Consider the following 25,102-nt stretch of genomic DNA (forward strand, 5'->3'; position numbering starts at 1 on the left):
GATGGCCAAGCTCACTACCTGTCTAGGATGGCCAATCCTGAGTCCTAGACTCATGGTCTCCCAAAGAGCCGTGTGAGTCTGTCCAGCACTGAGTTGTCCCTGGACACCCAGGGATATGGTATGAGGCAGGCAGACTGGGGGAATATGGTAGAAACAGAATTGGGGTTCTCCAGGAGGTTTTTTCCACTCAAAACTCTTTTCATTGCCTACATCTCCAGACATTTAAAGAATTCTGAGCTATTTTCAGACCTACTATGAAAAGCACTGAGGTGTTATCAGTCAGACACCAATCTAACCATTTCCTAAGAGGCAGGCTGGCATGACTCACTTTTGATCTGTCAGCTTTATATTGATTTTCCTGGCAAACTCGGTGGGTCTGCCAGAGCTGACTCTGTCAGGAGCCACGGAATTGTAACCCACCGTGTTCAGGGTCAGTTCTTGCAATGGCCACCACCACAGGGTTGTAGCCTGCATTTCTTTTTGTGGAATGTGCGGGAGGAGGGGAGGGAAACTGCACAAAACCAAAGATGTCCCTGGGCTTTCCCACCGCTTGCTAAAAGAGAAGCCCGACAGCTTTCTTCATGGCTCTCCCAGATTTGAGATTCGAGTACTGCTTCTGGATGAGGAGCTGGTGGGAATGGAGGGGGCCCCTGAAGTAGTTCTGGGTTTTCTTCCGTGGCAGGTGAACCCACTTGCTGCCACTCTGACCTTCCCTCTGCCGTGGAACCGGGGAGCCAACGATTAGAGGCGTTTAAATGTATTACTATGTAATCTGCCAATTTTAAAACATGAGATCACTGATTATTCAGTAGTCTCATTTAAAAAAAAAAGCCTTCTCGTGTTAAAAAAAATAAAAAATAAAAATTGCAGTCAAATCAGAATGTCCTACTGACCTTCCCATTTCCCTGAACTCCCCTCCGCCCACCACGGAAATATGCATATGTGTGTCAAAGCTTCAGAACTAGCAGATGCTAAAGGACTCATTCGAGCTGATATTTCAAGGAGGAGCTGATGACTGGAAACTGGAATGTGCAGATGTCACATATTCAGAGAGACTGGAGTGCTGGCCTCAGCAAATGAGAGGCCGAGTTAAATCAGCCAAGAGCCATCACTTAGCTGGGTGCAGAGCCATTTGCCGAGCGCTGTGCTGAGGGCCGTGGGAACATCTTCTTCACGTGACCTCAGTCCCTAATACTTTCATCAGTGCGCCATTGGGTCAAAAGTCACCTCAGGTGGCCGTTCAGGAGCAGCGTTGAAATGTCACGGAGGGATGTGCGCATGTGTATACATCTGTGTATTGTGTGTGCGTGTGTCTGAGTGTGTCTGCGGATCTCCATGTGACTCTGGGTGTCGTGTGCCTGTGTGTATTTATGTGGGTGTGTTCGTGCGTCTGCGTGTCTGTGAACGTGGGGGTGAAGGGAGTTGCTCCCCAGGACTCCCATAGACATTGTTTGCACAGAGAGGCTTTCCCTACGTTCCGCCCAATTTCAATTGCATTTTCCGGCCACCACTGCCTCTGCGTTATGTCCTACAGCATCAGGTACTTTCTCATCTTTGCCCTTATTGCAATTTGTCATTTTTGTTTATTGGGGGCTGCCTGTCCCCCCCACTACTTGGAAGATCCACGAGCACAGGGATATTTATCTCTAGTGCTCAACACCATGCTTGGCACAGAGTAAATGCTGACAAGTGATAAAGAAACCAAGGGCAGGGGGCGCCAGCATAACGTACGGAGTTCAGGTCCTCTTTTTGGGAGTGATGCTAGAGAAATGGCAGGTTGCTGGGGTGGAGATCTGACCTGCTGCATACCTGAGGCGGGGCTGGGAACCTCAGCAAGGGTTTTCATTGAATGAACATCCTTAGCAAAGCCTCGCAGGCTGGAGACCTGTGTCATGTTGGTCAGGCAGTGCCACTGGTAAGATGGGAAGGGACAGACTCCCTACGATGTACATTTCTGAAAGAGCTCCAGGACTGAAGGAGGGCTACCAAGACATTCCCACTGGGTAATGACTAGTGCACGAGCCAGTGTGCAGGTGAACAATGTCAGAATGGATCAACGCACAAGCACCCCATTCCTCCGGAGCAGGGTCCACCAGAGATCATCCACATTGCCAGGCTTTGGAGCAGAGGACACTGGACATGCCTGATGTAGGGGGGGCAGTCTCGACATTAATATTTCATTGCAGATCCTCCAGCAAAAACCCAAACCCAAAAGCTCTATCTGAGCCCTTTACTTAGATGTGTCTTCTTTGCAGCCAGCTAAGCAAAACGCAGTCTGCATCCTGAGTGGGCTCTGCGGTTCACTGGCTGGAACACGAATGAAGCTGGTGGGACAGGTGCCCTGTGAATGTGTTGCCGTGCACTGGCTGAGGGGTTGGGCACGACGCGGCACCTCTGTGGCCTTCAGAAGACAGGTGACATCTGAGCTGGGCCTGACCGTGAGGAGGGGTGTCAGAGAGAAGAGTAGGTGCCCAGGTTCCTGGGGGCAGGATCTGGAAGGTACAGTCGAGACTAGCATATGACCTGCTCCACTGGACTGGGATGGAACCAAGAGGGCTGAGCGGAGGGATGGGAAGCTGCTCTGGGGTCTATGCAGGGATGAATGCTTGGTGATGAATTGGGTGGAGTTCGGATCAGGTGTTGGGAAGGCCATGGCCAGAGGCTCTGGGGGTTTAAGCCCATGAAGGGCCTTTGGCCGCGGCCCCAGCTGCTAGGCTGGCAGGCTTAAGGCACATTTATTCCATATTTAGCTTTCTGTATTTGTTTGTTTGCTATCTATTTATTTATTCAAATTGTGCCCAAAATACACATAACAAAAATTTACCATTTTTAGTGTGCAGTTCAGCGGCATTAAGTACATTCACATTGTGCTGCAACCATCCCCACCATCCATCTCCAGAGCTTTTTTCCTCTTGCAAAACTAAAACCCCATACCCCTTAAACAACAACTCCCCATTCCTCTCCTCTCCCCAGGCCCCTGGTCCCTATTGAGTTCTGTGTTTGGTTTTTTTATACATTCATGTAGAGTGGGGGAAGGACTTCCCACACGGTACAGTGTTCGAAAACACTTCCACAGATCTGTGTTAACATTCTAGGTCAGACATTTCCTAGCTCTGGGAACTGGGTTAAGTCACCTCATCTTTTGAACCTCTGTATTCTCAGCTAAAATATAAGGATGAGGGGCGCCTGGGTGGCTCAGTCGGTTAAGCGTCTGCCTTCAGCTCAGGTCACGATCCCAGGGTCCTGGGATCGAGCCCCATGTTGGGCTCCCTGCTCAGTGGGGAGTCTGCTTCTCCCCTGCCTCTGTGCTCTCTCTCCCTCTCTCTCTCATTCAAATAAATAAATAAAATCTTTAAAAAAATAAATAAAATAAAATATAGGGATGATGATGATGATGTTAATAGCTAACACTCACAGAGCGCTGTTCGGGGAGTTTGATATGTATTCATGCATGAATTGTCCCAACATCCTAGAAAACAGGTTCTATTATTATTCTCATTTTATAGATGAGGATACTAAAGCAGAGAGGGGTTAAATAACTAAGTAGCCCAAGGCCACACAAAGCATCTACCTTATAGAATATGTCATGGAAAGAAAGTGCCAGGCTGAGTCAGTGCTCAGAAATATTGTTTCCCCTTGCCTTTTTCAGGAGTCCTTACCAGATATGGTGTCTCTAGTCTGTGTAGTGAGAGCTTTTTTGTGCCAGGAAATGAGTTTTATAGTCATTATCTCATTTAAGTCTTCACTACAACACTGGCAGGTAGATAATTTTTACATGTATTTTTAAAGTGAATTAATTTGGGCACCTGGGTGGCTCAGTCGGTTAAGCATCTGCCTTCGGCTCAGGTCATGATCCAGGGGTCCTGGGATCGAGCCCCACATCGGGCTCCCTGCTCGTCAGAGAGTCTGCTTCTCCCTCTACCCCTCCCCCCTGCTTGTGCTCTCTCTCTCCAAGAAATAAATAAAATTAAAAAAAAATAAAGTGAATTAATTTGTAATTATACAAGTAATGGTCTAATACATTTGCCATAAAAAAATTACTTATAGGGGCACTGGATGCCTCAGTTGGTTAAGTGTCCGACTCTTGATCTCAATTCAGGTCTCGATCTAAGGGTTGTGAGTTCAAGCCCCGTGTTGGGCTCCATGCTGGACACAGAGCCTACCTAACAAAATAAAATAAACCTTATGGGAAGCACTCAAACCCACATGACCTGGAGCAGAGACCCATTAAGGGGATGCTGCAACCGTCCAGGCAGGAGATAATGAATGCTGAGGGGCAGTGGAGAGAGGGAGATGGGGACATAGATTCGAGAACTATTTGGAAGCCTGAATTGGCAGAGGGATGATGTGGGCTGAAAGACAATGAACATTCAAGAAATCCCAGGTTTTTAGCATTGGTGATTGGACGACAGATAGTAGCACCAACTGGATAGAAAATACAGGGGAGTAGTGTTTGGTCATGTTGACCTTGAGGTATATGTGTGACATCAAGAATGCCTGGCTATGGAGTTTGAAGGGGAAGACTCGGGCTGAAGGGAGGAATTTGGAAGCCATTAGCATACAGGTGTCTACTGAATGGAGTGTGATACCACTGAGAAATACTGAAAACACCATACAGACAGACCTGCAAAAGCCATCCCTGTGTTTACTCTGAGAATACTGATAATGAATATTGATGTTTAATTGAATATGGATGGTATGCTTTCCAATGGGTGCTGTTAGAGAGATACTTCTTACCTAGGTACTAAGAATAGTTGGGTTTCTTCTGAGCAACGACTATGCTTTTATCTCCCCACCCCCCGGAAGTTCAAAAACTTTTATTTTATTATTATAACATAGCTAAATATAATGTATTCATTTTTCAAAGTTTACAGTTCAGTGGTGTGTAATATATTCACAGAGTTAAGCAACCATTACCACAGTCAATTTTAGAACATTGCTATCATCCCCAAAAGAAACTCTATACCTATTATTTCATTCCTTTTTTATTGTTGAACCGTTTGCCCCTGCATGGATACACCACACTTTACCCATTCATCAGTCAGTCAATGAATGCTTTTATCTTAAAAACCAGCACTGTCCAATAGATTTATAATGAGAACCACAAATGTGAGCCATATCCAATGTCATTTTAAGTTTTCTAGTAGCTGTATTTTCAAAAAAGTAAAGAGGAACGGGTAAAATTAAGTTTAAAATAAGATGTTTTAACCCAATATATCTAAAATAGTAGAATTTCAATAGTAATAAACATTAAAAATTATGAATGAGATAGTCTACATTTTATTTTATACTAGGTCTTTGAAACACAATGTGTATTTTATACTCAGGACCCATCTCAATTTGGACTAGCTTCACTTCAAGCACTAGCGGCTATCATATTGAGTAGCATAGTTAGACGGTGTAAACTGTGTCTGCTTTCCTTCTTCACTCTGGCTTCTAGGAAGCTCTGAACCAAATCCAGGGTAAACATTTTTCCTGTTAATAGGATTCCTGGCTCCAGACTGCTGCTCTACTTTTGTTTTCCCTTTGTTTTATCCTTCTAAATTTGTTTTTACTTTATGCTACTTGGTTACACTTTATGTCCCCTCCTTTGTAAATTGCTTTAATTGAAGGTGGAAAATGCTAAAGGTCTTGAGAAGAGAACCACTGACAAAAAGAAGATAAATGTTTCAGTCAAGCAAACAGCTAGTGAACTGATCTGAGGAAATAAGCGCAAGCCTATTCCTTTAAAGATTTTTTTTTTATTTTTATTTGAGAGAGAGCAAGAGAGAGCGAGAGAGAGAGCATGAGCTGGGGGAGAGGCAGAGGGAGAGGGAGAAGCAGACTCCCTGCTGAGCAGGGAGCCCGATGCGGGGCTTGATCCCAGGACTCCGGGATCATGACCCGGGCCGAAGGCAGACGCCCAACCAACCGAGCCACCCAGGCGCCCCAAGCCTATTCCTTTAGATGCGGCTGCTAACCCCTCTACCCACATTTCTCTGGCCCCTTTGCCCCAAGAGTCAAGCTCAGCAAGCTGCCGCAGATAAAATTTCTTTTAGATACTACCAAATAATGGAAAGGAGTGTAGCTGAGTGTGACTGGTAGCCATAGGCACCAGGAAACAGACGAGATAATACTTGGAATTGATTTCTCTAGAAAACATTTAGTGACTTAATAAAACAAAAACAAAAGTAAAACAGGCCACACGATTCTGGACCTCCTAAATTGCAGAATAGAGAGAGCAAGCAAGACAGATGATCCTTGATGCATTTCCACTCCATGCTTTCATTGTGTAATGATCTCTCTTAGACACTGAAATGTAGCCCATGTATTTCTCATCTCTCTGTCTTCCTACATGTTCTGCCCTCCCCATAGTGCCCTTCCTCCTCTCTTGCCTTCCCAAACTTCAAGGCCCAGTTCAAATACCCCTGCAGTGGAGACTTCCTCAATTCCTGCTGCCACAAGGCTTTGCTGGCATCCTTCTTATTACACTCACCACACTCGTGTGTCTATGCCCTGTACTAGGCAATATGCCCCAGCTCTTGCCTAGGAACCCTGTCGCCTTCATCTCTGTGTTTCCACACTTAGCTTGTGTTGGTGTGCTGCTCGACGGATGTTTGCTGGTGAGTAAAGAAGGTGCAAGTCACTAGAGCCCACTGTGTGCCGGGCGCTGTGCTTTACACGTACATCTCATCCACTTTCCACACCCCTGAAGTTGTTCTCTGATAAAGAAGGTGGGACTTAGGGGCGCCTGGGTGGCTCAGTTGATTAAGTGTCTGCCTTTGGCTCAGGTCACGATCCTGGGGTCCTGGGGTCTGGCTCCCTGCTCCATGGGGGAGCCTGCTTTTCCCTCTCCCTCTGCCTGACGCTCCCCCAGGTGCACTCTCTCTCTGTCAAATAAATATATAAAATCTTAAAAAAAAAAAAAAAAAAGAAGGCAGGACTTAGGGAAGGTCAAATAACTCACCCAAGGTCATGCACCATGTCCGTGGAGAGCTTCAGGATACCTTGCTTTGAGGAGTACCAATCTGTAAAAGAGATACTTTTTTTTTTTGTCTTTTTATAACGGCCTCAAGAACTAAAGCATTGAATTTGCTTCAAATTGGACAGAGCAGGGACAGGCCTTTTCTACCGGAAGAAGCATGCTTCCTTTTAGCCAAGTTAGAAATGGTTACTATAGACAAATATTGTAGATATTTGTATACATGATATATATTTGCTATCATTGCTTTGGATACATGTCAGGAGACTGGGCAAGACAATGGGAGCCACTGAACTAAAAAAACTAGCAACCCATTAGATTTGCGTGAAATTGAAATAATTTTGCATTAAGAATTTTAAAAACATTGTGTCTAGACTTCTGTCATTGCCTGCCACCTCAAGGTTCCGATTCATACCCCCAATCGCTACTTGTTTGTTAAAGCAATGAATTTACTCTCAAAATTGAAAATCCTTGCTGCAACTTGTTAAGGCCCAGATTCATTAGTCTATTAATATCAGGCATAATTTCCAAAGTCCACATTCTAAGCATGTAAACTGATTTATGGTCATCAGCCGGTGTGCTTTAAAAAAACAACAACAAACTTCTATATATTGCATGAAATGTCAACAGAAAATGAATTCATGAATTTGCACATTGATTCATTAATAATGGAATGGTTCTACATGTTCAGATTTCTCAGTGCATCTTGTTTTTTCACATCAAAGATTTTAGTTCCAAATGCTATTATGTCTTCTCATTTGAATTTTTTTGCTAAGAATATTTTCTCTTATTTTTTTCTAAGATTTTATTTATTTATTTGACAGAGAGAGACACAGCGAGAGCAGGAACACAAGCAGGGGGAGTGGGAGAGGGAGAAGCAGGCTCTCCCCTGAGCAGGGAGCCCGATGTGGGGCTCGATCCCAGGACCCCGGGACCATGACCTGAGCCGAAAGCAGACGCTTAATGACGGAGCCACCCAGGCGCCCCCCGCCCACTATTTTTTTTAGAATATATTCTTTTTAAATAGGAAAGAGAGCTGTGGTGGAGCACATGGAGAGGCTGAATGCACTCTCTGCACACACTGGGACATTAGAAAGGGAATATTGAAAGACTGAGAGATTTAGTATCGTGTTATTTAGCTTCCACTCAACTAATTACAGTTCACCTTGGAAAATTCTATAAAAATGTGAAAGACAACTAGTTGCTTGGTTCAAACATGAACAGGCACTGAATTTTCTTCTAGAAAAATTTTAGAACATGTTAGCTTTGAGGGCTTTCTCATAAAATGGAATGGACTTGTTTCACTACCGAGGAAATGTGGGGTATGACTTTGTAATTTTTGGTTACAATTGTTATTTTTATCATGCAAAATCTATTTCCCTTTGCTATCTTCTATCTTTTTTTGTTTGTTTGTTCATACCCTTCTCTTTTCTTTGTGGATATGAAGTGGCTTATGAATAGAAGAATAAAAATGGAAAAATACTGAGAGGTAGAGAAGTTTCTTTAGCATATCTGATCTGTTGGTGGACCCGGGGCTGGAAGTTATGGTGCTTGTCTGGTAATCCTAAATCATTTTTTGTGTACATGTGACTTGAACAGGTTGCTGGGGGGCAGGAGGTACAGGGGCCAAGGGCATTATGGTGTTCTAGCTTGCCTCCTTCCCAAAGAGGAAGGACAGGGGTTATCACAGTCTCCAGGAATCTCATCCACTAGAGATCCCTTTCCCCTCAGGTGGCAATACTCACACGTGGAAGATTCCAGCAGGGTTCTAGGTGCAGGACCTCAACAACAAAGCCCCTTGACACCCAGTCCCCATAGATGAAACCCATAAGAACTATGAGAAGATATAAAAATTGCACATAATAGGGAACCAGATCCTTCCAAGTATGATGGAAGGACCAAAACCTCCACAGATACTTTCTTTTTCTTCTTAAAAATCTTTTCAGTTTTTTATAAATATAGGATCATGGAAATGGAAGTATGCAGCTCACAGAATCCCATAAGGCTATTAACTGTCAATTGTTGGGAAACCATCAATTGCATGATTCATACTTTTAAGGACCAAGAATGCTAGAACTTCAGTGAAACAAAACTTTAAGGGCATGAATTTGAAATTTCCAGATGGGTCTTCATGAATGTGGCCATAGATGTTGGCCTTAACAATATCCCTAACGTAGAAAGGAAAGTCTTAAAGAGAGTGTGAGTGTGGGGCGGGGGGGTGGGGGGGGTGCGGGGGGGAGAATGTTTAGCTTATGGCTTAGTTTTAGGCAGAAAGGAAATACTTTTAAAACTTGAGTATGATTTTCCTCAGTGCAAATCACTACCTGAGAGTAGGCCAGACCCTTAAAGGTTCACACATCTGGGTTCTAGGAGCCTCTAATGCACTTTAGAAGTTACCATAAATTTGCTCATCAATGAAGAACAGAGACTTTTTCTTCATTCTTGTAAAAACAATGCCTTAAACTGGAAAGATTAAAAGTTTATTTTTTAAGCTCTTGTCTATGTGCCATATGCCAAGAACTTTGTTAAATATTTTACATGTACTAGAATATTTGATCTTCACAATAGCTGCATTATTACAGATGAAGACATTGAAACATAGATCAGCTGCATGGTTATTTTTGCCCAGGGCCACAACAGTATAAAGGAAGAACTGGGGTTTGAACCCAGGTAATTTGTTTCTGAGGCCATGTACCTTCTACTATGCTGGTTATTATTTCTCCAAAGTACTTATTATCCAAGACAGACTTTTGTAAGGGAAAGAACACATTTCAATTTACAAAAAAAACAAAACAAAACAAAACAAAACAAAAAGCAAAACAAAAAAACCCACATAGATTTTCAAGGCACAAGAACTCCAAATATACCCTAATAATAAAGGGGAAAAAAAAATTTTAGTACAACTCATCTTGGAAACTTAATGCACTCTGCTTTTTTTTTTTTTTTTTTCCCTTACAGGTAAAAAGGATGCCATTGCAGAAAATGTAGGTCCCATGAAATGGAGAAAAGGACCACATTAGCTAACAACGGTCCTCTTCTAAGTTTTAAGTGAAAAGCTTCTCTAAGATCAGCAAGCAGGCTTAGCAACTCCATCCAACATTCTAAAGCCAGACCTCCTGTGTTTATTAGGCAATGTGGTCTAATGGAAAAAGCAAAGATTTTGGAGACAGACCCTGGCATTGACTAGCTTTGTGACCTCATTTAATCTCTCCTGTCCTTTCCTTTCTGAGAAAAAGACTGCATCTTGTTATGAAGGTTTGAGATAATGTATCAAAAGTGCATGGCTTAGTAGATGCTCCAAAACTGGTTGGTACTAGTATTATTGTTGTTACCATGATTATCTGGATGTAAGGAGAGAGATTAGCCTTTACGGTTAATGATGACAATTTTTTTGTTGTTGTTGTTGGAGCGAATAGTATTCAATGAAACTTTATTTACTACCAATTTCATCTAACATCCTGGAAAGCATTGTGGGGAAACAAGATGGATAAACACCAAGTTTCTGCTCCCAGGAAGCTTATAATCCAATAATAAATCACATAACTATGATAGCGTTTGAAAGCAGTTTGGTTTGGTGAAAGGGCTCAAAAAAGGCAATAACGTAAGATGAGGTCATGTCAGTTGGGGCACGATGCAGATCTTGAATGCCAGGAGGCAGAGTTCATTCCTAACTTGGTAGGCAAAGTTCTGCGGGCAGAAGAGCAACCCCCAAAATCAGAATTTTAATTTAAAGAGCTTAATCAAGTGAAAAAAAAAAAAAGGTCGTAGGGAGTCTGGCTAATGACAAGATCCAGTGTGAGAAGAACATGGCCTTGAAATTGGTTTTCCAAGATTGGTGGAAGAACTGAGCCGGTCATTTGCTTTCTCTCTTGGGGTCTTTTCATGACTCAGGAAGTGGTTGGCTGAGGTTCAAGTATTTTATGTGGACATGGAACAGGGAGAAGCTGGCTGATTCCCTGGAGGATAATCCACCATTCAGTGGCACCAGACTACCCAACTAAGGTATACACCTTGAGTCCAGATCTCATCAGATTGCTCAGATTGCTCAAAGAGCAAAGAAGAGTGGTTCTCTCTTTAGACCCCCGATTCTTGGGCTTTGGGACCAAAAAAGTAGCTCGTACTCCAAAATAGCATTTTGATGAAATACCTAATTAAATGCCTAGGTCTGATACTAATTTAGTAATGCAACTCCAATTATTTTTTTAAATGATGCTCTATTTAGAGTGTTGTATCATTAGTATTTTCAGGATTTAATCATTAATCTTTAACATACAGAATAGGAAACACCAAAATATCATTCCTATTGAATGCTAATATGTCACTAATTTGAAAAGATTTCCTGTAACTAAGTTAAAAACATCTTATTAATGTGTTATATAATTTCTGCTAGAGAAGCTACATATCCTTCAGTGAGTAGAGAGTGATTTTAAACCTCAGGGATGTGATTCAGTAAATAAGCAAAGGAAAGAAATACAAAAGCAATGTATGTTAGGTTGTTTAGTTTAGTGTCCGACAAATATTAAGTGTCCCAAATAATAGATGTTATTATTTTGAAATCCATTTAAATAAAAACAATTTCTTCTCCAATGTATATTGGCCAAATTAGCTCATATTCTGAACATAAAACTGTTTCTGCTAAAATAAGCTAAGTGTAAGTCTGTAGAAATGAGTCATCTAAATCAAAGAAAAAACTTTCTCATCTACAGAACAACATATACAATGATGCTGGCTTTTCAGCAAGACAAATCCTCACCCATTAGCTACAATTACATTTACAATTCTGCATTTATGAAAGGACGGGGGTGTGCAGAAAGTACACTTACCTATTTTGGAATGTTCTCAGAAGACAAGGTTAAGATAATAGGAGGCTTCTTCTTAAACTCATTAAAATAACTAGAAAACTCTTTCCTTAGCATCATGACTAATCAAGGCTTACCTAGACTCGAGGGATTCTTTCATGGCTTTTGGTTCTTAAAAACTCACCCTAAGTTCCTTTTTTTGACTGGTGGCGGGCAGGGACTGAGAAGATTGGAAGAACTTTGAAACAGATTATCTTAAAATATTCTGGAAGCTTCCTAAGGCTCTAAAATAAAAATATGCTCACTGTTCTTAATTCTCTTAAATATATGTGTGTGTGTGTGTGTGTGTGTGTGTGTGTGTATAAAGAATAAAAATAACAATAGGGTATGAAATCTATTTACATACAAATTACAATGTGATTGGAACATTCAATGTTTACTATTAAAAGGAGGATTCTTGTTGAGACTGAATTAGTAAGAGTGGTTAACAGGCCTCATTGAATTAATTTGCATAAATTTTCTAATTTAACAAACTGGAGAAAAATCATCTTCATAGGTTTCTTGACATTTCATGTAGGTGGTTTTACTTGGATGATAGCAAGTCAGTCATTTGATTCCATCAAATTAAGCAAGGTATTAGGTTACCAAAAAGAAAAACACTTAAGAAAGGGGAAAAAAGGGCGCCTGGGTGGCTCAGTTGTTAAGCGTCTGCCTTCAGCTCAGGTCATGGTCCCAGGGTCCCAGGATCGAGCCCCGCATCCATCGGGCTTCCTGCTCAGCGGGAAGCCAGCTTCTCCCTCTCCCACTCCCCCTGCTCGTGTTCCTTCTCTCGCTGTGTCTCTCTCTGTCAAATAAATAAATAAAATCTTAAAAAAAAAGGGGGGGGGAAGGGTCAGGTGCTTGAGTTGACTGACTCAGTCTGCTGTCCCAAGTAGACTCCATAAGGATGTAGCTGAAGCATATACTGTAAATTCAGTCTTCATTGTAAATAACCTTTAGAAACTTTTCAATACTCACTACTACTTTAACCATCTTATTAATTCACATCCAACTACACAATTTACTATTTGTCAGGACTCAGCAGAGCAGAGATAAATATTACTCCAAAGCACAGCCTGGGGCGCAACTGCCATTTTAAAATGGAACTGAAGTTTTCCAGAGATGCTCCACCTTCTGTGGCAGTCCCTAGTGAACCCACCGGCATTTCCCTTCTCTCCCCGCCAGGCGCACGGGAAGGTTGCATTTCCTCGCTCCCTTGAAAGTAGGCGTGGCCATGTGACTAGTTCCGAATACTGGTTGTGGCGCCCCTGACATGTGTCACAGTTGGCTAGAGCTCATGTGAGCCTCATCAGCACTCCTTCCCTTGCTGCAGTGACCACCAATGTTGCAGATGGCGGGGGTCCTGGGTGTGAGTGGCGGGAGCAGGGGGTCCTGCTGTCGTGGGATGGGAGAAATGGGAGAAATCACCTGTGTTACGCTGAGCCACTGAGGTTTCAGGGTTGTTATCGCTACCCCCACCAGCCTGTCCTCACTAATACACATTCCGTGCCAGGAAAAGACAGAATCCAGGCGGGGAGTTTTTTAAAAAAAGACATAGAGAGGAGATGCGCTGGGTGGCACAGTAAAATTTATTTGTCTTGATGATTTACACACAGTAATTAAACACACAAAAGAACAAACACTGTCAAGATGGCCATATGCAGCTTAGGAACTGACTGGTCCCAGTTCAATCACACAAACGTTCATTCAGCTTAGAAATGAGCTTCTTTTTAACGGTTTTAATCTTTTTTTTCCAGTCCCCAAGGCTTACACAGTTCAGTACAAATGTTTTTGCTATTTTGTTATCGTCAGGCACATGATATTTACCAATTCCCAGGAAATAAATGAAATCAACAAAAAAGTCCCGTGACGATTGAGCACATTTTCACAGAAGTGAATTTGATTGAGCTTATTACAGTTTGATACAGTTCGACTATCAGACCTATACGTAAAACATGAAACAATATTAACAAATTACATTTGTCTTAAGGATTTACTTCTTTTAAAATATTTACCGCACTTTTTTGGTGCAAAGTTTCCATTGATTTCTTTGGTTTTAAACATTATAGCTCCATGTGACCTAAATATATATAGTTCTATTTGTACCAAACATCAAGAATAAAAACATTAAACAAAATTTCAGAAGGTAAAAATGGAATTATTGCTTCAGTATAAAAAAAGAGTCTGGCCCATTTGGGCGCTATTACTATTGTTGCTTTGCTTCTATTGGAAAACTAAGCTGGAACTCAAGGAATGTACCCCACAGCCCCCTGCTGAAAGTATAATTTGGTTGTACATTATCATCCACTAATATGCCCCTCCCTTCACCAAAGCTAGCCTGATCTTGTCCTTAAAAATAAAACAAAGTGAAACAGCATAAATAAATAAGCTTACCTGGGGATACAATAAATAAGCTACTAGAAATAAGAATAAAGAATATTGTAACATAAAGCCCTTCAGTGCCGTACAATTAAACAAGAGCTTCAGATTTTCAAGGTCTCTAAACAGTGTTCATTATATAACACACTGTTTAGCGCCGGTACGCAGCTGACAGATCTAGAGAATACATGTCTGTTGTTTTCATTATTTAAAAATGAAAATATAGTAGCTACAGTTGTAAATTCTGCCTTTTGGGAACTGACTAGGTATGTACCATCATCAGTTCTGGACTGTTGTCTAGTTGTACAGCACAAATCCCAGGGATTAAAAAAAAAAAACAATAATAATATTTCTTCAACTCTTAGTGGTTTCTTGGTCTCCGGAATAGTTAAAGAAACAAACAGAGAAAAATGAGACTCAAAAGTTTTGCTGCCTTCTTTTCTTTGCATCCATTGCATCCAGAATGGGTTGTCTCTTTGCGGTGTATCTTTGACGAAGCTCTTCTATTTCTCTTTCCATCATGGGGTCCAGCGCTTTTAACCGCATCTGTAGTTCTTCTAAACTTAGATTTTTTAACTAGAAACAGAGAAAAAATGAAGATATCAACATAATAAAATGATCTACAAGAGGTTAAAATCTAATGGGCTTTAGTATGAATATTTCAGCAAACTCTTTATATCATCTTTGAAATATAGTTCAACAATTAAAACAGGAATTCCTTCCCTTAAAGAACCAAGAAGCCACACCTTATAAGAACCTTAAGTCATCTTTCAACAAAAGCAATAAAAAAAAACTCTGCTTTTAGGAAAGAGCAAATGAAAAAAATAAGCTGATGAAAAGTATTTGTTTTTTTAAAGACAGACAGAAAGACAAATCCACCATTGCCAACACACAGACGTTCAGGCTATGTTTCGGATATATTCACTCTAATCTCTCACATCCTTGCCAGCTCTGGAGCACTACCACAACTGTAAACACTTGCAGACATCACCCAAGAATGTGACAAGACTGAATACAGGTTACATTAACCATTCTATCCTGCATTTTGCCAAATGCTTAAATTTTAAGTACTTGGGTTAATCAGAAAATTAAATTATCTAGAATACTTTTGTCCCAAACATTTTGATACATTAAGGTTTTAAATTTATGATTCAAAATATCTCAAGCCTGATGTAAATCGTGCTCTGTAAATTCTGACACGGGCTTGGCCAATTTGAAGATAAACTGCCTATTAAATTTTCACCATACACATTATAGTTTGACAATAATGATAAGGTTTGACCAAACGATATAGTTTGACCATAATGATTTAGTTCAGTTATGCTGCCTTCTGGAGACAACACCAGCACATCCTTTACTGGTTTTCTGTGAGAGAAGCCTCACATATATGGGGGGGATGAGATCCATTCCACATAATGGGATCTGTGGCATCCTGAGCTTTACTGTAATTATTTATATGTCACAACAGCAAGATATGGATTATCTCCTGAGAAACATATTTTAGGATGCCCTGAAATATATAACCTAAGACTTGGGCATTTATTTCATTAACATTAAAAAAATCCTAAAACTTGGTCTTCTTCAGAAACTATTAAAGCAGTGGTGGCAGGTGGGTGGTTTAAAAAAAAAACTGTTAAACCACAGTGATTTACAGAATGCTATTACATACTCAGCATCTGGGTAGGTACTGTAAGAAGAGCAAAGAAGCACTAAACTATTTCCTGGCCCTCAGAAACTCACAGAGTAGTCAGAAGGGTAAGATCAGGAGTAGAACCGTTGAGGGACTGCCGTGAGCCCCTACTGCATGTACTGTGCCCACAGTGAGAGGTTCTCAAGTACACAAAGAAGCTTCTCATGTGCAAAATTCTGCATGTTCACGGGCACACTTTCCTGGGGAGAGCATCCTTTGTTTTTTGGTGTTTTTTTAAAAACAGATTTCCAACCAAAAAAAGAGAAGCCTCATCATAAATTCAATGGAGAGCAGATTCCCTTTAGGGAGGGGGGACCGTGTTGGTCTGTGCAAAGGGGGGTGTCTCAGAGCAATGAGCCCTGAGGAGGAAGCCCCACCATTCTGAGGAAGGACTAAGGTCACTGCAGAGCCAGGGCCTGGTGGGGCCCGGAGCCAGGCAAAGCAGGGTTTGGACTTCAGGGAGTCACCATCTGCTCTAGAGCAGGAAAATTCTCTCGGAGTAATTCAGGCTTGGTTTTAATATGATAAAACTTGGCACTTATTTTTTGTCTTAATAAGGGAACTCTCTTTGGGGTTATTTTCTGAGCCAAATCAGAAAATGCTCTCATTATTTAATAGTCAACATGTCAATTTTAACCAAAAATGGCATTTTTCAGCTTGATTCTCCATTTTACTCACCTTACCTGGCCCTAAGTTACTCTTGGTTCCAAAAATCAAATCCATTCTCAACTGAAAAAGATTTGTCACCACTGAGGATACTGAAAAGAATGAGTCACAGACTCTGAAGGAAATTCAAAAGAGGATTTCCAAAAATACAGGCATGACAGTGTTACGGGAAAGACTATGTGGGCTCCCGGGATGAGGGTTCTGAAGGTGAGCACCACTTGCCTTGGTGCATGAAAAGTTCTGGCGTATCTATATATATAAAATATGCCCTATCCGAAACAGAAGCTAGCTTAGTATTTCAGACAATTATATGCATTATATATAAATATATATACACAATGCATTGTATTATATTCTTTCTTCATTAAATTTTAATCCAAGTACTAATCATATGTCTGTTATATGGTCAAATCTGTTCAAATCACTGGGGGGATAAAGAATCAGCCTACAGGGGGCCTTGGAACTTTCTGAACGGTATGAACAGGTGACGGTGAGGTGAAGGGCCAGTACAGACCACACACAGCTATGTTTCCCCAAGAAAGACAAGCCTGGGTGCCGTCTACATAAGATCCAATTTCACTTTGTCTCTTTTTTAGCACACGCTAATCTTCCCATCTCTGAATTTCTATATAACATTTATAATTTAAACAACACAATTTCGTATTTGATTCTAGAGTCATTTATTATTTTGTAATTGATTTTTATGCATGAGTTTCATGTCTCCATGCTAGACATTCCAAAAATTATTTAAACTTTAGAGACTGTACACACACTTAGAAACTATTAAACAATATGTACTGCTAAATATCATGGCATGAGGGTGGGTAAATACAAATGCAGAAAGAAATGACTCAAAGGAATGGGTTACTCTAAGATTAGGAGAATTAACGTCCAACAAAGCAAACAATTTTTGCATTAAGATAGTCCTGTAAATATCTTATGCTACTTTACTGGGGCTAATTACCAACAGTTTATAAATATTATATTACAGTAATGGACAGAATTCAGAGAAAGAAGCTACTTAGAAGACAAGTTTCCCTCCTTACTAGGCTTTTATGTTTTGAATATGTAAAATTTGTGACAAACAGGTCTGTGATGCTGGAGAACCATTATCTGGCATTGTTAGGGAATTACGTGTTTCACATAAGTAAATTTGTGAAGTATCTAAATCTTAGTTTTTTAAGTGATAAAAACTTTGTTTCAACCATTTTGAAGAGAAAATCTTTATAAGGTGCTTTACAGAATATGCTGCCTTCTAAAGCAGAGGACCCAGGACCTAAAGCAACCTTCCTTTGATGATGAATCACCATTTTTAATTTCTATTACTAATCTGTGCTGTGTGTTAATTTTCTCTCTCCTTTTTGGCTTTTTATCTTCATTTCAGAGAAAGCCGTCAGCTCCTTTTCATGGCCCTCATTAAACATATGTCATTCTCCCTTTACTGCAAGCTTGTTCGCCTGCTGGGAACTAGAAAAGCAATTAATCCTATAAGGCATTACACTAAATAAGAATAAACACATTAATGAATGCCTGATACTGTTTCAGGAAAGATAGAACATGGTTTTAGTGCTGAAGCTTGTAACACTTGTTTCTAGTGTTTTTGTTTTTTTTTTTTTTTTAAATACGATTTCAGACTTGTGGCTCTATAAGGTCAAGGTTACAGGAAATCGGATACCTATGTAAGAAACATATATAGTTATGTTTTCAGGTGGGCTGTCAGAGAACTCCAGAATACTCATTTATTAAAATATTTATTCTTTTCTACGGACTAAGCACTGTGGATACAGAGATGAATGAAACACCCTACTGCCCACGAGGAACTGGCAATGTAGGGGGCAAGAGGTCCATGCACTGCCAATGCACAGAAGGACGGGGACGCTGAGAAGACGGGCGGTAGAACAGGGGAGTAGAAGCAGCATGAGTACAAAGGTGTAAGGCGCACAAAGGCCTGGCTTCCTTGGAGACCGCAGCTGGCTGCTGGGATGTGGGGTGGGCCTGTGAGGGGTGGGGGTCAGGAGATGAGACGGGAAGGAGAGCAGAGGTCAGATTGCCAAGGGCCTTAAGCATGTTGCTACGAACTTTCTGTAGCCAAGAAAGAAATGCTAGATAATTTTGAACATAACTGGTGACATGATCATATATGAGATAGAAAAATATATCCAATAGCAGGTATATAAAATGGATTAGCATGGGGAAAATGGAGGCAGGAAGGCCTGTGAGCAGGTTACTACAACAGTCTAGAGCGGTTGAGGATTGGACCAGGAAAAAGGAAATGGAGACTGAGAAGAAGGGAGGGATCTGAGAGACTTGGAAGTAGAACTGATAGGGCTTTCTCTGTTGACTCACTGAGTAAGAAAGATCAGGAAGAAGGAAGGGCTAGAGTGATTCTGGCTTCAAGGTACGGTGATGAGGTAGAGATAGATCATTATCATTAATAAGGCAGGGGAGGCAATGTTTTAGTCTTGTTGAGTTTGAGAGACGAACAAAGCATCAAGGTGGAGACATCAGATATGGATTATAATTTGGAGTTTTGAAGCTCAGGAAAGAAAATAAAGCTATAGATTTGGGGAATCCATCAGCCTTTAGGCTGTAACTGAAGCCCCTGATGAGGGTAAGATTATCCAGGACAAGAAGGTTTTCTCCTTGATCTTATGATCTGACTATGGTATCCAACAGAAAATCATCCCCAAAGTTAGCATTTGTGATCAGAGGTTCTTCTCATTTTGTTAACAGAAGAGAAATACCAGTAGATTTCTAAATAACTACATTATGGTGTCATCTAGACAAAAAAAAAAAAAAAATGTGAGGTTAACTGGTAGAACTTTTCCACTTTTTATACAGTGGGTATGATTTATAGACATTAACTTCTGGCTGGGTTTTGACTTAGGATTAAGCCCTAATAACATATATTTAGCACCCTGTATTTCTGTAGCTATTAAGCCTCCACAAGCACGAAAATGATTTGGAGAGGAAAATGTGGCAGAAGCAGCTTTTCCAATCTCTTGGAGAGCAGTGCTACTTGATGGCTTAGTAGCAAATAGGGTCGCAAACCAGATAACATTTTATGGACACTCATAATGATAAAAATGGCCCTATAATATTAAACAATGCCACTATCACCCTTATAAAATACTAATCCAAATTAAAACAATTTGGGGGGCTAATGAGGATAATATTAGAAGGAAAAGTTGAGCTTCCTGAATTACTATCAATATTATTGCAACAAAAGTTTCATTCACTAAAATTAGGTTTCTTGAAAATCTTCACAAAAAGGAAGAGAAATCACTTCAGAATTGTTATGTTTATGGATCAACAGAGCTTGTGGTAAATTAACTTGAATTTATATTTTTTTAACTATAGGGAAGAAATGTCAGTTTAGAGTTTCATAAGTGAAGTCAGTAAAGAGAATTTTAGGATATGCATACACTGTGGTTTTTTACTGTATGTGAACAAATGTGCAAAAATGAATAATTCATCCAGAAATGGCTTTTAGATGTTCTAGGCTAATTCTATTTAATAAAATTTGGTTTTGAATTTAATGATAACCCAGAACTTGCACAACTAACAGTGATTCTTAAATTTTCAGGTCTTAACATTCTGAAAGAATACTGTAGAGTTTGACAATCATTACAAACGTCAAGGATATATGACTTGATTAAGTGACTAAATGAGCTGACGTGCAGTAAGAGGAAGGTTTTGAAAGCAAAGACAGAACTTCTTCAAATACACAGTCACAGAAATGGAGATGAGCTTCAGAACAATATTGTTTTATTACCCGAGGCAATGTTTTTCTATTCACAAGAAGTTCTGCTTTTCTCGGACATTTGAAATGACAAATACCAGGGGGCAAGACATCTTAAGGGAACAGAATAAAATCAATTTTCATAAAAGGAGTTTAAACTGAGGTCAGGTAAATTGAATCATATGGGCCTCAGAGAAACACACGGGAATCTGGGATTATTAAACACCACCGCATATGAGCAAAGCATTGTTTAACAGGAGCATAAACTATAAGGTTGGGTTATGAGTTAAACCTCACTGAATCTTACTGCAAAAGCAAACCTCAGAGATGATCTACTCTAGCTTCCTTGTTTTGGGTGGGAAAATGGGAGCCAGGTTGCTCAAAATTACACTCCTGGTTGATGGCAGAGATAGGACCTGACCTCGATCGAGATCAATGCATTTTTTTCATTACACCAAGTATTGATATTTTTAAGCCAGCACTGCCAGAGTGTTCAAAATGTTGAGACACCATGCATAGGGAGGGTGTGCTGCTAGGAAATTTCTAGCGTCTTCAACCTGAGCTGTAAGGAAAAATGGTTTTTAAGTATTCAGCTATGAAGGCCACAGTGAAGAGAAAACCCTGTGGATGACATTTTTATAGAGTTTTTTAGAGTGAGATAAACTGCAGAAATTTAGCCAGAGGTAGAATTACCATCCTCTTTAAGTTTCAGGACAGTTGGTAGACTAGGATTTCCCAGCTCTTATAAAAAGTTTGTTTAAAACAAGTGAAAGGCTTTAAATAAAAATCCCAACTTTTAAACAAAAATAAATAGATAGATGAGTAGATGGATGAACTGTTTATAAGTTAAATGAAAAAGTCAAAACTACTTTTCACTAGAAGTCAAACATTTGTTTGAAACTTTACTGGTATAGTTTGGTACATAAGTGACAGTTTGAATGTGCAACCCATTTTGTTAATAACTGTCCTGGATTATCACATTTTATCCAGGAGTAAGAAGATTAGAGGTCAATATCCAAAAAAATTGTATTTCTCAGTATTCCTTAAAAAAAAAAAAAAGAAAATCCAAATAAAAGGTATGCAAATAAATAACTCACTTACTAGCTCTTGCATAAAACAGCAATGTGAACAACTCAGTGACATGAAAAGTTGGAAAATAAGATTAAATCTTATAAAATGATGATTTGGACAGGTCATACTTTGAGTCATTAGAATTATTTCTGAACTCTGTGAGAAGTATTGAAAAGCTGCTTATTACTGATCAGGAAGAGTTGTCACTAACATTAGAACTTTCTGCAAGTTTATATATCCAATCTACTATGAAAACCTAAAATATCACATTCAAGCGGTAAGAGTGAATTACTTTCTAAAATAATATCTTAAGAGCTCTCGGAGGAAAACACTCAGATTTTTATATTATTTTGTTTTGTCAAAAGCAGTCCTAACTACACGAGAGTTTTTAAAAAGTCTTACTCTCAGAAAATAGCAGAAACAAGATTATGAAGTTTTTAAATGCATAAATGTGATAACATTCAAGACTTAATGGGTCCATGAGTTGCTGGTATAATCAGTCTGTCAAAATAAACAAGACACCATCACAATGAAGTAAATGGTCTTATATGTTAATGTTAACACATTTAGTCAAATAGTCAATCAAGAAAATCCTGTACAAGGTTTGCTGTGTTTACCGGGAAAACAAACTCTTCCTAGCAACTGTTTAAATAAATCTCACAGATGCTACAGACCTTATTAGTGGCTTGTGATTAAAAAAATATGGATTGTTAATACTGGATCCTGACTCATCTATTTTCCCATCTGCTAGCAATTCCAACAATATGAACTATCAACAGAACGGCTAACAACAATAATTTTCTATGGCAATTTTGATGCTGAATTGCCTATAGCATTTTGTAAGATTTACCAGTGCATGCCTCAGACTGTTTTGAGTTGTTTGTGGCCTGGAGCAACATACTCCTTTTCCCCCTAATATTTCATTTTAACTCACATTTTAACTGTGTTGAACAGAATCTGGTTTGGTTTTACAAAACACTGCTCATAGAGGCTGCCACACTCATTCTGCTAACAATGAGAGTGGGAAACGTACCAAAGAAAGTACTAGCAAAAAATCCAGTCAAGTCCACTGATTAGTTTAGATATATATAAACAGGTAAGGGGCCTTCTTCCATAAGACTGAACCACGGGGATAATAGATAGGAAGGACACTTAAAGTTAAAAACAGTTAAAATATCAGTATATTAAGGCATTTCCTGATTTAATTTCTGGGCTGACAAGAATACAATAAAAGAGCTCTCAAGTCAATCCAAACTAGTATGAAGCCTGTTAAAGAAAACTATACATATAGATTTAAAATACACATTTAAAAAATAATGAAGATTGTGATAATTTCAGACACGTGATACCCTATAGAATAAAAATGGAATTCTTCACTATAAATCCCTTATAAAACATGCCCTTAAAAGCTGCATTAACATTAATCTACTGGTAGAGCCTTCTTCCCAAAATAGACGCTATTTACCTACCTGGATGGAGGATTATATGCAAGGTTGTTTGAGCTGAGCAGCCCCTGTCTTCTGCTGAGAGACTAAATGACTATAAATATTCTGGGACTCTAACTAGAAACTGCCAGGAAGCATCTGTTTACCCTCAGAGCATCTAGAGTAAATTTAAGACATTTCAATTTTATTTGTATTCCCAAAAGAAAAGGGAGAAAACCATTTCTTGTGGATATCAGCGGAGGAGAAGGGAAAAGTGCCAACTACTCATCATTTACAAAGTGTTAGACACTGTCCTAAGTCCTGGGCATTAAGTCATTTAATCCTAGCAATTACCTTATGGGGTAGAGATTACCAACCCTGTTTTATAGGTCAGGACACCCAGAGAGACCAAGTGACCTACCCTAGGTCACACAGCTAGAGGTGTTCATGCAGGCCCTCACAGACCACATTCAACCCACTAATATGAATTGGGACTGAAGCCTACCAAGAGCTGTTTCTTAGATCTCCCAAGAACTACAAGCAATTTTAACATTCAGATATCACATAAAATAGTTCCTAACAGATTGTTTATAGATTAAAAAGAGGGACACATTGCTTTTAAAAATACTACCTCTTTCCTCCCAGTGGAGTATTTATAAGTTATTAATGTATTTTAGCTATAATTGGCCTTACAAAATAAGTGCATATATGTTTAAGCATTTAATTTAATCAGCTCTCTAGCAAAATAAACATATTTCTACACAGTGATTTGGAATAGACGCTATAATTTTATCAATAAGAGATATGCTGTGACAAAACCAATAAGACATGTTCCCCCCCTTGCCACAGAAGCAAGATTTGGCTTGTGCCCATTCAGATTGTCCCATAGTTGCTTTGGTGTTGTGTTCAGCTTGGATCTAGCAATGAGCTATGAGCTGATGAGTATTACTACAATGATCCTGACCTGGAGAAATCTGAGCCACCCATATGGAAAAAGGAATGATGAAATTTTAGTTGCATTCCTCAATAGCAGTTGAACACCCATTCCTTTTATGCTTTTCAGTTTCTAGTAGTAGTTCTGCCTGCTAAAAATATCAGGAAAAAGTTAATTCATGCATAGCTCTGCTATATTGTAAGCAGCTCTAAAATTCTGGGCCCAACACAACAAAATCTGAGTAACTCAAAACCAAGCTACTAATTAAATCTTTTTAGATCTATTAAGGGGAAGATGAGCCTTCTCTCAGTGATTCTGATAAATACTTGGAATATTTTAAAACACTGATAAAGCTATACATGAGATTAACAAATTAAGTGATTAACTTTGTTTATATATTTTGTTTCTTTAAAGATTAACTATATGACTAGTTATGGAAGATAATAAACATTTAAAAAGCAGTTCTTAAAATATATCTGTAACTAGCTTATTGGACAGTCAAATCTTTGCGTAACTATTATATAATCTTAAAAGAGTTTCATTTTTCTCCAATCATACTCTTTCAGCTGTGCTATGCCAAATTTCCCTGACACATCCCTTAAGGAATCTTGGGCAGATCTCATTGATTTCTGGTCACTTTTAGTTAAAAGTCCAGACGAATTATAAACTTTGTCCCTTCCCTCAGTATGAGCTTGCACAGAGAAACCAACAGGGCTGCAGTGGGAAGAGATGCTGTCTGCATCTAGAACCTTCTCTCCATCTCTTTTTAAGGTCTAGCTTCTCTGGTGCTGGGAGCTGGGAAGGAAACCAGGATCCTGTGATGGACATGGTTACTTGTCAGTGGAAGGAGGTTTTGGTCCTGCTCCGGTTTGGTGGATTACTGGTAGTTTGTGCAGAAGCGGTGTGTGTGGATTTGCTGATGTGGTGGCTGGGATTACTCTGGTGCTCACATCTCTTGGAGGGGGGCAGCTCTCTGCATGGGGTACTGTCTCCTCTGGCCTGGAAGCCCCCTTGACAGTATTATGATGTCTGACCTCTGTTTTTAGAGTCACAGAGACCACAGAGGTTGTTCTCTAGACTCTCCAGGGGCCCCTGGGACCCAAGCGGAGAGGTCCCCTAGTCTCTTCTTTCTTAACACACTCCACCATAGGCCTCAGTTAGCCTGGAGGCCTTGGCTCTACCTGCTAAAGTCTCCTACCTACACAACTCTTTGGGAGAGATACAGACATCATCTCTCTTTCTTTTTTCAGACATCTTTTCTTTCTGTCAATGTTAATATACCCCCCAGACTCCCAGGAACTTGCTCACAAACTCTGCTCTAGCGGTACATCAGTGAGTTTGCAGGTTCAACCAGCTTAGCAAGCAGCTGGCTGGGATAGCAGATGCCAGCCTCCCTT

General features: G+C 40.0%; 1 protein-coding gene across 1 annotated transcript in view; it reads right to left on the reverse strand.

The window, feature by feature from the left end:
- Positions 1 to 13,370: 13,370 nt before the first annotated feature.
- STK3 (serine/threonine kinase 3) overlaps positions 13,371 to 25,102 on the reverse strand; it is a 274,712-nt gene continuing 262,980 nt past the window's right edge. Inside the window, exon 11 of the mRNA XM_027576725.1 lies at positions 13,371 to 14,754. Coding sequence (XP_027432526.1) covers positions 14,596 to 14,754 — 159 coding nt within the window. The 3' untranslated portion in view covers positions 13,371 to 14,595. The remainder of the gene's footprint in view (positions 14,755 to 25,102) is intronic.

The sequence above is a fragment of the Zalophus californianus genome, chromosome 4 (assembly GCF_009762305.2).
Source record: "Zalophus californianus isolate mZalCal1 chromosome 4, mZalCal1.pri.v2, whole genome shotgun sequence".
NCBI classification, from domain to species: Eukaryota; Metazoa; Chordata; class Mammalia; order Carnivora; family Otariidae; genus Zalophus; species Zalophus californianus.